The sequence below is a fragment of the Siniperca chuatsi genome, linkage group LG20 (assembly GCF_020085105.1).
Source record: "Siniperca chuatsi isolate FFG_IHB_CAS linkage group LG20, ASM2008510v1, whole genome shotgun sequence".
Lineage (NCBI taxonomy): Eukaryota > Metazoa > Chordata > Actinopteri > Centrarchiformes > Sinipercidae > Siniperca > Siniperca chuatsi.
Genome location: NC_058061.1, coordinates 23,187,378 through 23,202,373, shown reverse-complemented (window position 1 = coordinate 23,202,373; position 14,996 = coordinate 23,187,378). Strand labels below are relative to the sequence as shown.

At 41.7% G+C, this 14,996-nt stretch overlaps 1 protein-coding gene across 8 annotated transcripts in view; it reads left to right on the top strand.

Moving 5' to 3' along the window:
* llgl2 (LLGL scribble cell polarity complex component 2) overlaps window positions 1-14,996 on the top strand; it is a 45,768-nt gene that overhangs the window by 9,272 nt on the left and 21,500 nt on the right. For 7 of the 8 annotated variants that reach the window (XM_044178449.1, XM_044178446.1, XM_044178447.1 and 4 more), the window contains exons 2-7: window positions 3,179-3,298; window positions 8,416-8,513; window positions 12,797-12,878; window positions 13,079-13,194; window positions 13,841-13,999; window positions 14,698-14,860. In XM_044178449.1, coding sequence (XP_044034384.1) covers window positions 3,224-3,298; window positions 8,416-8,513; window positions 12,797-12,878; window positions 13,079-13,194; window positions 13,841-13,999; window positions 14,698-14,860 — 693 coding nt within the window. In that variant the 5' untranslated portion in view covers window positions 3,179-3,223. Of the gene's footprint in view, window positions 1-3,178; window positions 3,299-4,671; window positions 4,874-8,415; window positions 8,514-12,796; window positions 12,879-13,078; window positions 13,195-13,840; window positions 14,000-14,697; window positions 14,861-14,996 lie in introns of those variants that run through there. The other variant, XM_044178450.1, reaches the window with a different exon arrangement.

The following is a 14,996-nucleotide window of genomic DNA, read 5'->3' as shown; positions in this document are numbered from 1 at the left end:
ATAATTTCTTCAAGCAAGCAAGGTCACACAGCAAGTGTGTCCTTCCTTGTTCATGTTCCCACAGGTCTACTTCCTGTTCTAGAAGCACAATTCCTGGCTACTAATGCTCTGTGACTTGCCCTCTGATTCAATTCAGATTTATTTATATAGCGCCAATTCATAACAGAAGTTATCTCATTGCACTTTTCCTACAGAGCAGGTCTAGACCGTGCTCTTTATAATATTATTTACAGAGACCTAACAAATCCCACCATGAGCAAGCATTTGGTTACAGTGGCAAGGAAAATCTTAGAGAGAGATTTTTAAAAAAATAGAATTGTAATTGTAGTGTTATTAATAATAGGAATGACAGCTATAGGAAAAATAATGTCAGTATTAGTAACAGAGCCAATAACAACAACTGTAGTAGCAGTTGTCGAGCAATGATGATGAAAGTTGTACATGTGTCGTATGTCATAGAGGATAAACAAAGATCCCTATTCCATCCAAATTGTTGTATGGTGATCAAGTGCCTAGTCTACATCATTTAAAACTGCCTAATTGTTGCTCTGTTAGCTCAGCTTGCTGAATATTTGGTAGTTTCTTCTTGGCCACAGCCAGACTGTACAGGATTTTGAGAGGAAGCAGAGGAGGAGGTTAATCTTTCTGAATTTAAACAGCCTTAAACATCACTGCAGTTCACATAATTGTGATGTTCTTTCCCAGCCTTCGCCCTTGATAAGTAGCTGATGTAGAAATAACACTTTTGTGCGTTTAATGAATGGGTAATTTGTGCTCCAATGTCCGTCAGGTTACTTGAAAGGCCCCAGTTAATCTGGTTGGGGAGAAACAACTATGGGATTAGGATGTCTGAGGACTGCAGCGAGAAACTCGCACCTGACATGTAGCATGTGTTGATGGCTGTATTTACAGGATGAACCCAAGATTTCCACACTCGTTGATGGCTTCACTGTTTGTACATGTGTGCATATGTGACGGTCGTGTTCCTACTCTTGTTTTCAATCAGCAGATTCCTCTTGTAGCCCTTTTAAAAGCTGCTTGTGAAGCAGACCTCCCACCCTGCCATTGTCAGCAGAGCTTATGGCTTTGAGCTCCCTCTTTCTGCTCCGCTGCTTCTGCTGGGCCTGTCTCACACACGCGCTCAGTGTCTACAAGGACTACAAGCTCGTCACCTGCTGCAACAACAAGCATGTTCCTTGCTGATCAACCTCCAGTGTTTATTTTACCAGTGAGCGTTGTAATTGGCTGCAGTACTTGCAGTCGAAATTTTGACATAACAAAATAATTTTATTTCACTAACGGGCAGTTTTGAGCACACTACAGTGGCGCTGCAACGATTGGACGATTAATCGATTAGTCAGTCAGCAGTAAATTAATAGGTAACTATTTTGATAATTGATTGTTGTTTGTCTGTTGTTTAAGCCTGTCGATTGTGAAAATTTGAAAAAAGTATTGATGTTTAATAACAGCACTATTGACTAATGTCAAACAAGACAATCACAACTAGTTTAAATACATTTACTGTGTATTTCCTAATAGCCAGTGCATAAAGGTCTTACTAACTGAAGAATCTAAAATGCATGTTTTAAGATTTGAACTGAGAAGAAGTTTTGCGGTCTGTCTTGATTACTTTTTTATTTTTGGTAAGAAGAATTAAAAATTTTAAATAAAATGAAGGTGGGTACCTACCTGATACCTAATGACGGTCGAAAGGATCAAAACATTATAAATTAATAAACAATCTGGCAAGTAAGACAGTGTGCTAAAGACAGTGTTTTCTAATTCTTGTTACCACAATAAAAGTGTTTTTAAACATGTAACTTAATCCAATGTAGGTATAGTGTACGTACATATGGGCAAACCCAAAAAGACAATTACACGTACACACTCACATACATGCACTATGAAATCTCATATCATAGGTATATTAAAATGCTTCGTACCATTACTGTCAAGAATGATCCAACAAATATTTACCAGGAGAGAAAGACGTTTAGAACTATTTGTCTAGTTGAGAAATTCAATCTGCCCTCAGAACAGTTTGAGATTGAGACCAGTAACTACTGAGCCCAGTCAGCCTGCTGTACCAAAGTAGTGTTGACTTTTTCTTTGAGGAGGCTGGCGTTGGACATGTGTGCCACAGCCAGCAGTGAGTCAAGGCAGCACTGCTTATGAGGGTAATAACAAAACTATGTCTCGATTTGGACCGAGGCAAATGAGCTGGTTTGGACGGAAAACTGTGACTCATGGCGCAGGCCTTTGTCACGGACTTATGACACTGTGGATCATATGTCTGACTGCAGTTATGAGTTTTCCTGTCCACGTTCTGCTCTGAGCTACTTTCTTTTACTTGTGTGTGTGTGTGTGTGTGTGTGTGTGCATTCACTGATGAAATGGGATGAAGTGCCAGACATCAGTCTTGTTAGAAAACACAGTTCTGAGACTTGATAGATTCTTGGCTGTGGTTCCCAATTTCCACTGATTCTGGGTACGAGTGTTGAGGTGGGCACACATTTGCAGACAGGACTGTCCCAAGTCAGCTCCAAACCCAACACTCAAATTTAAGTTGTTTGTTCATCAGTAGTGACTCTGCTGTCTCACTTGTCTCACAATAGAGTGGAGAGTTTAAAAAGTTATGGTACAAAGAGAGAAGAGTGTTTTCTCCTCTGTGACGGGCTGCATCAGTGATGGATTTGTAAACTTTGAAGCTAGAGCTGCGACGATTAATCAATTAAAAATTAATCTGCAGTTGTTTATTTTTCTGCAAAAATGCAAAATATTCTGTTATCAGCTTCTCAACTGTGAGGATTTGCTGCTTTTCTTTGTCATAGGACAGTAAATTAAAAATCTTTAGCTTTTTGACTGTTGGTCAAGCGAATTGAAGACATTAACGTTGGGGAGTCATTTTTATTGACACATTTTATATGAAAATCTCAACAACTTACTGTATGTGTTTTGTTGTTTACTAAACTGATTTTATTTTCGTTGTCTATTAAAGATGACAGTTTAGTGATAAATTTAATGCAGTGCTCTTTAGAAGGCGGAACACAATGTACATCATCTGTGAGATGACCGTGTGTGACAAAAACACTGAACTAGAGGATTCGTAGTTTAACACTGTCCTCCTCTCCTCCTCCTCCTCCTCGTTCTTCATGTTGTCTGTCTTTCCTCCCTGCAGTGTGGGTCAGTGGGCCCGCAGGCTCCACGCTGGTGCTGAGACAGGATGAAGAGGTTCAGACGACATGGCCAGGAGTCCCAGAGAGAGCGACTCAAACAGGAACTCTACCAGTTCAACAAGGCAAGTGAACCCTGACGCAACACACAGTTCAGAACACATCACAGCAGCTCATAGATAGGACTAGAAAGAAAGTGAAGGCAGAAATCCTTTCAGCAGACTGCCCCAAAAAGTTGATCTGGTCTTAATTATTTTTTAGAAAAGAATCTTGACTATTAAAGTGCACCTAAACAAAAAACTGCTTCCTGATGTTATGCTTTTTCCTGAGCTGTTTCCCTGTGTTTGTCACTATTTTCACCAAAGAAAGGTGCACAACGTTATCAGTGTCTAAACAGGATTTGCCAAATGTTACCTGGTGTTAATAGCTTGTTAAGCTTCCATTGTCATTTTGTGTTTACACCTACACACCCACTTTGACCTGTTAAATAAACAAGTTAAGAGATTGTGGTTACGTGACCTAATTCCCTCCTTTGAGTGATATTCATTTGAATGATGACTCACAGAAAATGATCTACATGCTAAATATAAATCATTCAATGTATCCTATTTATATGCTCTACAGTCACAAGTCAAAAAGAGAGGTTCGCTATATGGAAGCAAATTAGGGTCATTAATATTTTGAGCTTGTGAAATAAATAAAAAAACAGCAGTTATGTTGAGTAACAATAATGAGCAACAAATACATTTTTATTCTATAATAACTATATTTATGCCTGTCGTATCATACCTTTGCATGTCTTCTCGGGTTGCTGTTGACTGCTGGTGAGCTTGTGGCACACTTGAAACTTGAATTTTTTGCTGTGCGTTGTCCACAAAGCTGCAAACACCTCTCTCTATGAAGGAGTTCTGCTCCTGTGTGTTTGGTATTTGATATAGAAGTTTAGTACAACTTCTCGACCTTTAGCTAACTACCTTCCTTCTCACATTAAATGCCCACAGCATTATGTCTTGAAGCGCCTGTTACAGAATAGCTTTCCTTTCCTTAATATTAACGTTACTTGTTCAAACGGCTAAGACATTAGCTAATATGCAAATGAAGTAACTCCGGGATGCAGGCACAGCTGTCTTGATGTATCTAGTTAATTACGATGTAAAACTTTACTGGCAGGTTCCGTCCCTGGACATATTTTAATTACATTTACACAAAATATTTCTACAGCTGCAAAACTTTTTTTTTTACAAAGTCACACATTCAGATACGTGCATGCAAATTTTGGCACACGCACACACAAGGTGATATACAACTGCAGGCTGTGAAATTATTTGTGATCAAATCATTTCACAAGCTCAAAATATTAATGTCCCTAATTTGCTCCCATATCTCTAAAGCTGCATTTCCACCTCAGGAACTTTCCCCTGGGACTAGGAACCTTTGGAGGAACTCAGTGCTTTTCCACCTCAGGGACCAGGGTCTAAATTAAGTTCTGGGGACATTATCTTACCCTCCCAAAAGGTCCCTGCTCGGAGGGTAGTACTTTCGAAAAGTACAGGAACTTTCAGGTTGGGGCTTGCTGTGCTGAACAGTTCTGATTGGTCGAGCTCTGCCCGGTGGAGCAGGCCAGGCCAGTCTTCTCTGGCGCAGCGGCTCAGCTACTGCGCTGGTGGAAGACACGTAAACGGATGGCCAGTCGGTTGAAGGTAAATCACATACGGCCCACATGATGCTTGGTAAATGCTATAACGCTAACTGTCATGCTCTTGCTACCCTTGCCAAAAGCTAATGTTAGCTACATGCTAAAGCCAACTGCTCACGGTGTAGAATCGTGGTGTTTGTTAAGGCAAGGGTTGGCTAAGTCGATCGTACAGAATTATATCTTGTTAATGTCGTTGCAGTGAGACACAACGTTTTAGTTTTTTTTCAACGTGTTTTTCAAATGAAACGGACGGGTAGAGACTAGCGTGTTTACCCCCGACCAACAGCAGCGCTCGTCCCTCGCCTCCTGCTGAAGCACACAAGCGCTGTATTTTGCACATTTATATTTCTGCAGATAAATAAAATAGTTGTGGAACCAAATGTGTGTGTAGTGGCTGTTCTTGTATCTGAAAACAAGTATATACTACTATATATGAAAAAAGACGCTCTGAGGAAGTAGTGGCTGTCAGTTTCACCATTATACTGGTAAACTCAGTATTTAAAACAGGTGAGAGTGAATAGGTTAAAATAAGAAAAGGTCCTTATGCTGAATTGCAGGTGATTTGTTTAATAAGTTAAAACAATAGTTACGCAGCTGTGTGATGGGTGTAATTTGCCTAATCTTCGCGGGTCTTCAGATCGCGGTGGAAACACAGACAACAAGGTCTTTTTTCCAGGTAGTCTGCTTTAAGATGCTCCATCAATTTTCGTGTTTAACGCTTGATAGGCTTTGAGTGTGAACGTATCAGAATTGGCATATGGTTTGGTCTAATAAATAGCCTAATCGTTTTGTTCGAAGTATAACTGCAGGCATCCCCTTGCAACAGCTTCGACAGCTCCAGGGTCTGCCAGTAGCAGCAGTTACACCCAGACCAAGCTGGATGTGAGGCCTCCTCTTATCAAAACGGAAAAATGATATCGCGAATGGACTTGTCGAATTTATTGCACGCAACCTGAGGCCTGTCGACGTTGTGGTGGGTGAAGGCTTTCAGCACGCGGGACAATCATGCACACACTAACCACAAAATATAACCCACTAAAAGAGAAGGTTCTGGAGTTAATACAATGCAGCGAGGCACTGAGCTTTACCACAGATATGTGGACATCTCTTCGAACGGAGTCATACCTGACTGTGACTGCCCATTTTATTGACAAAGAGGAAACTACACAGTCTTGTTCTTGAGACAAAACAAATGGAAGAGGCGCACATGGACAAAAACATTGCTACGCGACTCGGTGAAGTTGGCGATGCCTTTTGGAATTCCAGGAGCAAAGAGTTTCCGTTGTAAGCGACGATGTGGCTAATATGGCACTGTGTGTGGAGAAACTGAAGGAATCGGATGAATGACCAGATGTGCAGCGCGTCAGGGACACAAAGCAAAAACCGGGCTAAAAGAGAAACAGGAGCGGCAACACGTCCCTCAAAATGAACTGATTCAGGATGGCTCTACGCGTTGGAACTCAACGCATTGCTTTCTGACCCACATTTTACCAAGAAGAACGAGTGCAGTACACTGGATCTTACTACAGCACAGTGGAATGCAGCTGAGGACAACAAATGTGCAGAAACCCATGATAACTGACTGAGCTACTGTCTGAAGAGGACCACACTTCCCTGTCTGCAACAATACCTATGCTGGAAGACGCCACCCGGCCATTATGGATGATGACAGCCCCATTACCAAACAAATTAAAAGCAAGCTGATCGAAGAAGTTGACAGTAAGTGGGAACTTAAAGACTGATGATGATGACCAGCATTGTATACATTTTAGCTGCTGTAATAGAAGTCATTTCAAGCTGCTCTCTTCTCTGGATGATTAAAAACAAGACACGCCCCATAACTGTAGTTGCACAGCTGGCAGACCGACTGAGTGCGCACAGCGCAACCAGAGGCACAGGTAAACTCCCCGCTGAGGAAGAGGAACATGTATTTACATTTCTTTCTTTTTTTTTCTTTTTTTTATTTAAAAAAAAAAAGGAGAAGGAGATAGCTATGCTGCTGTGCAGAGATGAGGAAGATCTGGTTTCCACAGAAACAGGAGATTCTACAGCACAGAAGAGATGAAAGACAACCAAAGTTGATTCTGGACCATTTGGGTGGTGGGGAAAAAAACCCGTCAGATAAAAGACAGCTCCCCAAGACTGGCCGCAGTAGCAAAGCGTCTGCTCTGTACCCCTGCGACCTCCACGCCTTCTGAACGCATTTTTTCCAAGGCAGGATTTATTCAACCAATCGAGGCGCTGTCTCCTTCCAAAGAACGCGGACTTGCTAGTGTTTCCATTACGCAACTTTAAAATCTGGGGATGTATATAGTCTGTGGACACTGTCTGTGAGTAGCCTATTCGCAAAAGCCAGCAATTATAAGTTAAGTAGTCTCTTGGCATTTGTTTCTATGCCATATTTTTGTTTTCTATCAGGTCTACCACACCACTGTGTTTGCTGCTAAAACTTGTGTAGGCTTAAGTTTTCTTTATATGTATAATTTATTTATTCTTTATTGGGGATATAGGCCTTAGCCGCCACTTGCCACCTTGCCGATTGTGCACCGTATATAGTGTTTTAATTCCTTGTTTTGCACATTATTTCATTCTGGAGACTGTAATGGCCTTTTGGAATTGTGCATATTTATTACGTTTTGAGCCTGATGCAGTATTGGAATTGTACAGTTTCTTTTTAGAGACCCGCCATGCCTTATTTCATTTTGGAGTTTAAAAAAAAGAGAGAAAAAAAGTTTAATAACCTGTTGTACTGTTATTATGGTGTTCCATTAAATTATGCTCAGCCCACCTGTTTTGAGCTTAGTGGTGATTAATAATCCAAACGGCTGAGCCCGTTTCTGTTGTTCTTACCTTGAGCTGGTTTGTTTAATAAATGTTCATTTTAAAATGGACTTGCCTCTTTGTATTTAAGAGTAAAAGCTTTAAGTTAATAGGCTATTTTGTGTTTTTGAGATCACACCTATAGGCATAGATTTGTGTTTGGAAATCACACAGTGCGGGCTGGAACAATAGTAGAGGGTTCTTCTGATGATGATGATTATTATTCTTATTATAATAAAATAAGACAAACCATTATCTTAAAATGATTTTGTATAGTCCTCAATAGTTCTTGTGCTGGGATCACCAGTTTTTATATAGTAGTTGTATTTTCGGAAATCATATGAATATGGGCAGGTGCACGCTGGTCGGCTGAGTCTGTTATCATTTCAGTATAAAATAATTAGGTTAAAAATAATTTAATATGCTGCAAATAGATTTTTATCTTTATTTAGAATTGATTTAGGCTGCCAGGTAGAGTGCACTTTGCACTAGAGATAACGTGCAGTTTTTTTTTTTCGCCAATCAATTGGTAGAAATTCAGTCGACCAAGATTTTCTTGGTTGACTAGAGCCCTAGTTATTTGTAATCCTCCCAGTTTCTTGTCGACCTGCTGCTATCTGCAGTGTGTTTTGCTGCGGCCTCTTGTCTTTATCCTATCTTGTCATTGTCTCTGCTGTAACAACTCGACCTCACCCTCCCCCTGTCTGTCCACTATCTCCTCCTCAGACAGTGGAGCATGGATTCCCCCACCAGCCCAGCGCTCTGAGCTACAGTCCCTCCCTGCAGCTGCTGGCCATCGGCACCCGCTCTGGGGCCATCAAACTGTATCCTTCACTCTACCTGTGTGTAAATAGTTGTCAGGGTGGAATCTGAGCATCATGTTTGAACTTGAGGCAGGCAGTGCTAATGAACGGCTGCGACACTGCTAAATCCTCGACTGCGTTTCACATCAGCACAGACACATCAGCACCTAGTTCAGGTATTTAATTTTCCCATGCTGTTGCTCAATGCCGCCTGGCATTTTCAGACAGTGGGGTCTGTGTCACCATAGCCTTTTGCACAATTACGCTCATTGACAGTGCAGCAGAGCCAGTCTGTACACTCTACCCATTGACACAGAGACACACACACACACACTGGTTTTGATAACCACAGTACCTTCTCCCATTAGCATAATCCATTCGTACAATGCTGCAGATTGTTTCAGGATTAAACAGTAAGAGGGTACAGATAAAGGAAAATCTGTAAATGAATATCAGGAGTCAAAGAGCAGGATGCTTCAGTTGAAGTCAAAGAACAGAACACCTTCTGTTCTTTTTATTTAGCACACAAATCATTTGATAACACAATGCTTGAATCAGTCTCCATAGGGACGTTGTTGTTTCTCCACAGTGAGGTCAGGGTCAGATACAGTGCAGCAGCCCTGGAGCTGCTTCAGTGGTTGGCTCATTGACACTTTGGCAGCGTGGAAGATTAAAGTCCGTTCTTCATGTTGATGGACAGACTCCCTGCTCACTGTCAGCCTGGAGCCTGTATGACAAAATTACATTAGCAGGTTAGCTATCTCAGGTTTTCTGGTATCATGAAGATGGCTCACTTTTAACTGAGGTAAATCACCATGGTAACCTATGCTGCACTTGAAGAAGTAAAGCTATCTGTCCATCAGGAAACACCTCCCTTTGTAACTGGGTCCAGGACTTTACCACAGAGTGACCCCAGACAGTATGCACCGGGAACATCACCTCCGCAGCCACCACACTCAGCACTGGCGCCCCCAAGGGATGTGTTCTCAGCCCACTGCTGACCATTTACTCATGACTGCTCTCCAATAATATTATCAAAATCGTGGACAACACGACACTGGTGGGCCTCATCCTCAATGATGAGACAGCGTACAGAGGCGAGGTGAAGCAGCTGGCACTCCGGTGTCAAGGAAACAACCTGTCTCTCAACATTGGTAAGACAAAAGAGATGACAATTGACTTCAGGGAGGCCCACGCTGCCTGTGGACCAAGTCAGGAGCACCAAGTTTCTAGGTGTGCACATTGCTGAGGACCTCAGCTGGTCATCTGCACCTCCCTGACCAAGAAGGCACAACAGCATCTCCACTGCGTCCGCCTTCTGAAGAGAACCAGCCCCCCCCATCCTGTCCAGCTTCTACAGGGGAACCATCTAGACTGTCTTGACCAGCTGCATCACTGTCTGGTATGGGAATTGCAACAGTTAAAGGTTAATTTATTTATCAAAAATAAATTTATAAAAACTAAACAGAAAACTACTATTTATGGTGGAGTACAGAGGATAAATTGAGGGAAGCCTGAGGGGAAAAAAGCTGCTCTGTAGTCGGGTGGTACGGCAGCAGGGTGACAGGCTGTGGCTGCGGTGGGTACTGTCTTTTAGGATCCTTTGGGCTCTGCGCAGACACCTCACCTCACCGATATCACTGATGCTCGGTAGATGATAAGGGTGCTTCGATCGATCAGCCACCGATCATAATCGGCCGATATTTGTTCTAAAAAGTTTGATCATGGTCTCTATTAAGGCCGATCAAAAGAGCTGGTCAGATGAGGCAATGCGACCCAGGTGGCCAGCGAGCGAGTGTTTGCAGAGAAACACACAGAGAGAAACGTTAACTGGTATTATGTTAGAAGACAATGGTGGATATTCTACAAGCATGAACCAGGTAAAGGAACACACCTGTTGGTGCAGCTGTCACTCGGTACGACGTTGGTTTCGATTGTTTGAATAGGCTACGTCATTAACAATAAGCCTCCTCCACACGCGGCTCACCTGCTGTTGTGAAAACGGAATCGCGGGTAGGGCTGAAACGATTCCTCGAGTAACTCGATTACTAAAAATCATCAATGCAAATTATTTGCATCAACCCTTCATTTAATCCAACTAATTATATACAGCGCACTGTTTGCATGGATGATTATTACTGCCGCACAACGCGCTTACGCTGTGTGTGATCAGAGACGGTTCAGAGCGTCTTTGCTGTGGTTTATTTTTTTGGGGGGGATTACAAAGAGGGAGAGAGAAAATAGCCAGGGGCGCAGAGAAGAGACTGGCCAGAAAAAGCGACAAAGTGTCCATGAAAACAATGTACACTGTCTATTGTAAAACCCAACTAGCCTACCACAATAACATGATGTCTATGCTATACACAGAGCAGACCCGACACAAGGTATATGAAGGCTAGTAAAGAATATACATTAATTATGGCTATATATAACGGCTAGTAAATCAATATGGTGGCTAGTTATGATGTCCCCAAGCTAGGATTTAACTAGGCTCAAGAAAATAACCACAGAAAATAAAATGCTGCGGTCAATTTGTGAAAGCCTGAGCATCATTCATGTTATTTATTACTGATAGTTCCTGTCCACTCGTTTTTGTCTCCCACAAATGCCACAAAGACAGTAAAGGCTTACGTTGTGCCTGAGCTGTAGTTAGGCTGAAACTTGTAGTTCTGAAAGTCAAGTGTGTATATATATATATATATATATATATATATATATACCTTTTTTTAAAGCAAAAGGTGTTTTTGAACGTTTTCTTTAAAACCCAGAATGTAATATGGAACTTAAATGCACTAAATGGGTTTGGTTTTGACATATAATATTGTATGCAATTTAAGTAATAACAATGTAAAAAAATAAATAAATGAAACCAATTAATTTTAGGAGACCTGTCTTATTTTCTCTTTTGCATATTTACTATTGCTCTTTAATAAAGTGAAACTATTTCTTATCTGATTACTTGATTAATCACTGGCATAATCGGCAGAATACTCAATCACTAAAAAAATCGATAGCTGCAGCCCTAATCGTGGGTGGAAAAATCCAGAAGGGAAAAGCAAGTTGAGCAGATAAAGTAGTTTGTGAGTAAACACTAAAATACGGTGGAGAATGAAGTTAAATTTAAAATGGTGAAATAACCTACTAGAAACAGAAATATACCCCCCCACAGTTACTGTCATTCTGTGGGAAACACTGTGTATTTGTTCAACTCGATCTGCTCCCAGTAACCAAGCATAGGCTGCTATGGTTTAAGTTGTGTCTCTGAGAGACAGTGGGATGTGTTGCACATGTTGCCTGCCAATAAATAAACAGTTGTCAATTCATGATACTTTCCCAATGTCTTAATTTTAATACTTAATATACAATGTTTTTAAGAATTGTTAAATAATGCTACCCAATAAATAGAAGGCTTCAAATAGATACCGTGATCTGTGATTGGCATCGGCCGATACTCCTTCCAGTGATCGGCCCCAAAAATCCTGATCGGAGCACCCTCAGACAATAAGTACCAGTGATGTTCTGGGCGACTCAGACCACAAGGCCCTACAGAGGGTAGTGAAGTCAGCCAGACTGCGATGGACCTCTCTCCCCTCCATCCATGACATTTACACTAAACACTAAACGCTGCTGCCGTCTGGAAAAGGGTGCACACACCCACACATGCACCCACAATTTTGTTCCTCTATCTTATCTCTTATATTAGTGGTGTTAGTTTGTTTGCTGTGAGACAAAAAAAAAATCCCATCACTAAATATTACTGAACAAAACACCCTAAACTACTGAACATATTGAAAATACCTACCTTATTCAAAAAGGCAAACTACATAGCCTTACTTGGAATATTTGGTATTATTCTTACTGTTTCTTCAGGTTCTTAGTCTGTATATGTCGATTTTACATTGTATATGTGGTACTTTGCTATAAATCACTTTTTGTCCCGCGGCAATAATCACATTTCTCCGCGGGTATCGCTGTTTCATCTTATCAATGGTTCAGATGACGATGCATGTGATTGGCTTGTAATCAAGAACTCTACCTCTTTAATGTGAACCTGCTCATTGCTGCATAGAAAAACCCAGAGTTAAATGAGCCGGCTGATAACCAGCTTTGTGATACCAGTTATCCAAGATCACCAATATTAGGCTCAGTGAAGCTCTGTCAAAGCAAATTCAATGTAGTCTGGTTCTCAAGTGAAACTGATTCTACTCTGGTTCAACAAGTGATATGGACACCAGGGAGGCCCCTGGTATGTCTAATAGGGCTGTGTCTATCACAAATCTAGTCTGTCCTTGACCAGTGCTCAGGTATGGAGCTCAAGGTGTGGAGTTCATGGGTCTACATGATGAGAATGCTTCCGTCACACAGGTGCACTTCCTCCCCCACCAGGTACAGTCAGAACAAATACAACACACACACACACATCACACTCCAAACAGCATTTCTGCTTTTTAAAGTAGCCTGACTTGTTTATCATAGAGAAACCGTCTTTTGTAAGGAACTGTATTCCCTGCTCGCCACTAGTAAATGCCTTTTGTGACTTTTAATAGCTTTTTGGACAGTATTGATTGATGGTGGCTTATGTTTAGGTTGAACTGGTGACTCTGCTGGATGACAACAGTCTCCACATGTGGACTTTAAAAGCCCACAAGGGACTTTCTGAACTTCTGGAGATAGGACGCTTCACACTCACTGGACCACCTGGGTAAAACACGCAGACACACTCATACACATTTCCCCCTTTCTTGACCTTTTTCCACTGCAGGTAGTTTTCAAGGAACCTTTTTAGGAACTTGGGAATTTTAGCAACGTTTCCATCATGGGATGTTAGTTCCAGTTGTGGTTTCTGGGATGTAGTTTCTGCCTCCCAAAAGTCCCTAAGCCTGAAATAGTACTTTCCAATCGCTCAGGAGCTATCAAGGTGGAGCTGACTGATCAGCATAAGCCTCCAGACAGTTTTTAATATTCTCTATAAACTTGCTGTATACTAGAGCTGCACCGATTAGTCGATCGACAGAAAATTAATCTGCATCTTTTTTCATAATTGATCAATCGTTTGTCATTTTTGAAGCAAAAATGCCAAACTAATTCCCTGTTTCAACTTCTCAAATGTGAGGTTCTGATACTTTTTTGTCATATATTATGGTAAACTTACCTTTTGGTTTTTGGACATTTGGTTGAATAAAACAAGCTATATGAATAAATCACCTGAGGCTGTGAGAAATCGAAAAAATAATCGTCAGATTCATAGATAATGAAAATGGTTGATAGTTGCAGCCATATTTTATGCAAACAGTAGCTGCTCATCATTCTGACAAGTTATCTCACCCCCCTCTTGTTCTCCTCCTCAGTGCCCCTCCAAGTGTGACCAGAGTGACAGCAGTGCTGGCTCACTCCTCAGGGGAGCTGCTGCTGTTGGGGACAGAAGGAGGACATGTCTTCGTAGTTGAAGTCCCAGGGTTCAGAGAGCTGGAAGAGAGAAACATCAGTCTTGACCAAGTCGCCAGCAGGTCAGCAACTAGAACACACTGCAGGGAGCGGAGGTTTCTGTCCAACTGTCCCCAGTTGACAACAGTAGTCTACAAGTCAACACAGCATTTATGGCATCCATTATCACTGTGTCCAGTATATCACTCACATCTTGTCCAGCCAAAAAGACCAGATTACAGTCATATGGAATAGAGCTCAATGTTTGTGCTCGCAGTATAATCTGCAAAGCAGCGCACATGTTGGCATGTGGGACAGGGAAAGTGATTTTATTTTGGTTGACTATGCAATATATTTTTCTGAATATTTGGTTTGGACTTTGGGGCCCCAGACGCCACTTTCACACCAAACTCACAAGAGCACATAGTCAACACAAATGCATGGGCTTGAAAAAACAACAACACAAGCTTACACTGATACTCTGTAGCTTTGCTTTTATGTATCAGATTCTCTTTGCTTGTTTTTGGTTTTCTGGTGTCTTTTCTGGAAATACACAGTTCTGCAGCTGCCTGCATTTCAAATGGATTGACCATAAACAGATTAAATGCGTAATGATCATTCAGACTAACTCACTGTCACACACATACAATACATCACTGTGTCATCAACAAATCAGCTCTGTGCACACTGTCTCAGGCCTTACTCCAGTCTTTCTGTTGCGTATCTCTCACTCCTCCTTCCCTCTCTCCTGTGTTTATCCTCACTCGCCTGTCTCCTCCAGTGTACCAGATGACTACATCGGCCGCAGGAATCTGGAACACGTAGAGGCCTTACAGGAGAACGTGGTCAACCCAAACCAGGTTGTTATTGGCTATGGACGAGGTCTCATGGTCATCTGGGATCTGGAGAAACAGTGTGTCATCCAGCACATCCCTGCCACACAGGTAACTGCTCTGTAACTCAGCGTAAGTGAGCCTGTGACCTGAATAGAATACCAGCCAGTCCTGGATAAACTGTGGTTACAAGCAGCATACTTAATCTTGACATTTGCTTTGTGTATTTTCCATGCAACTCGCTGTA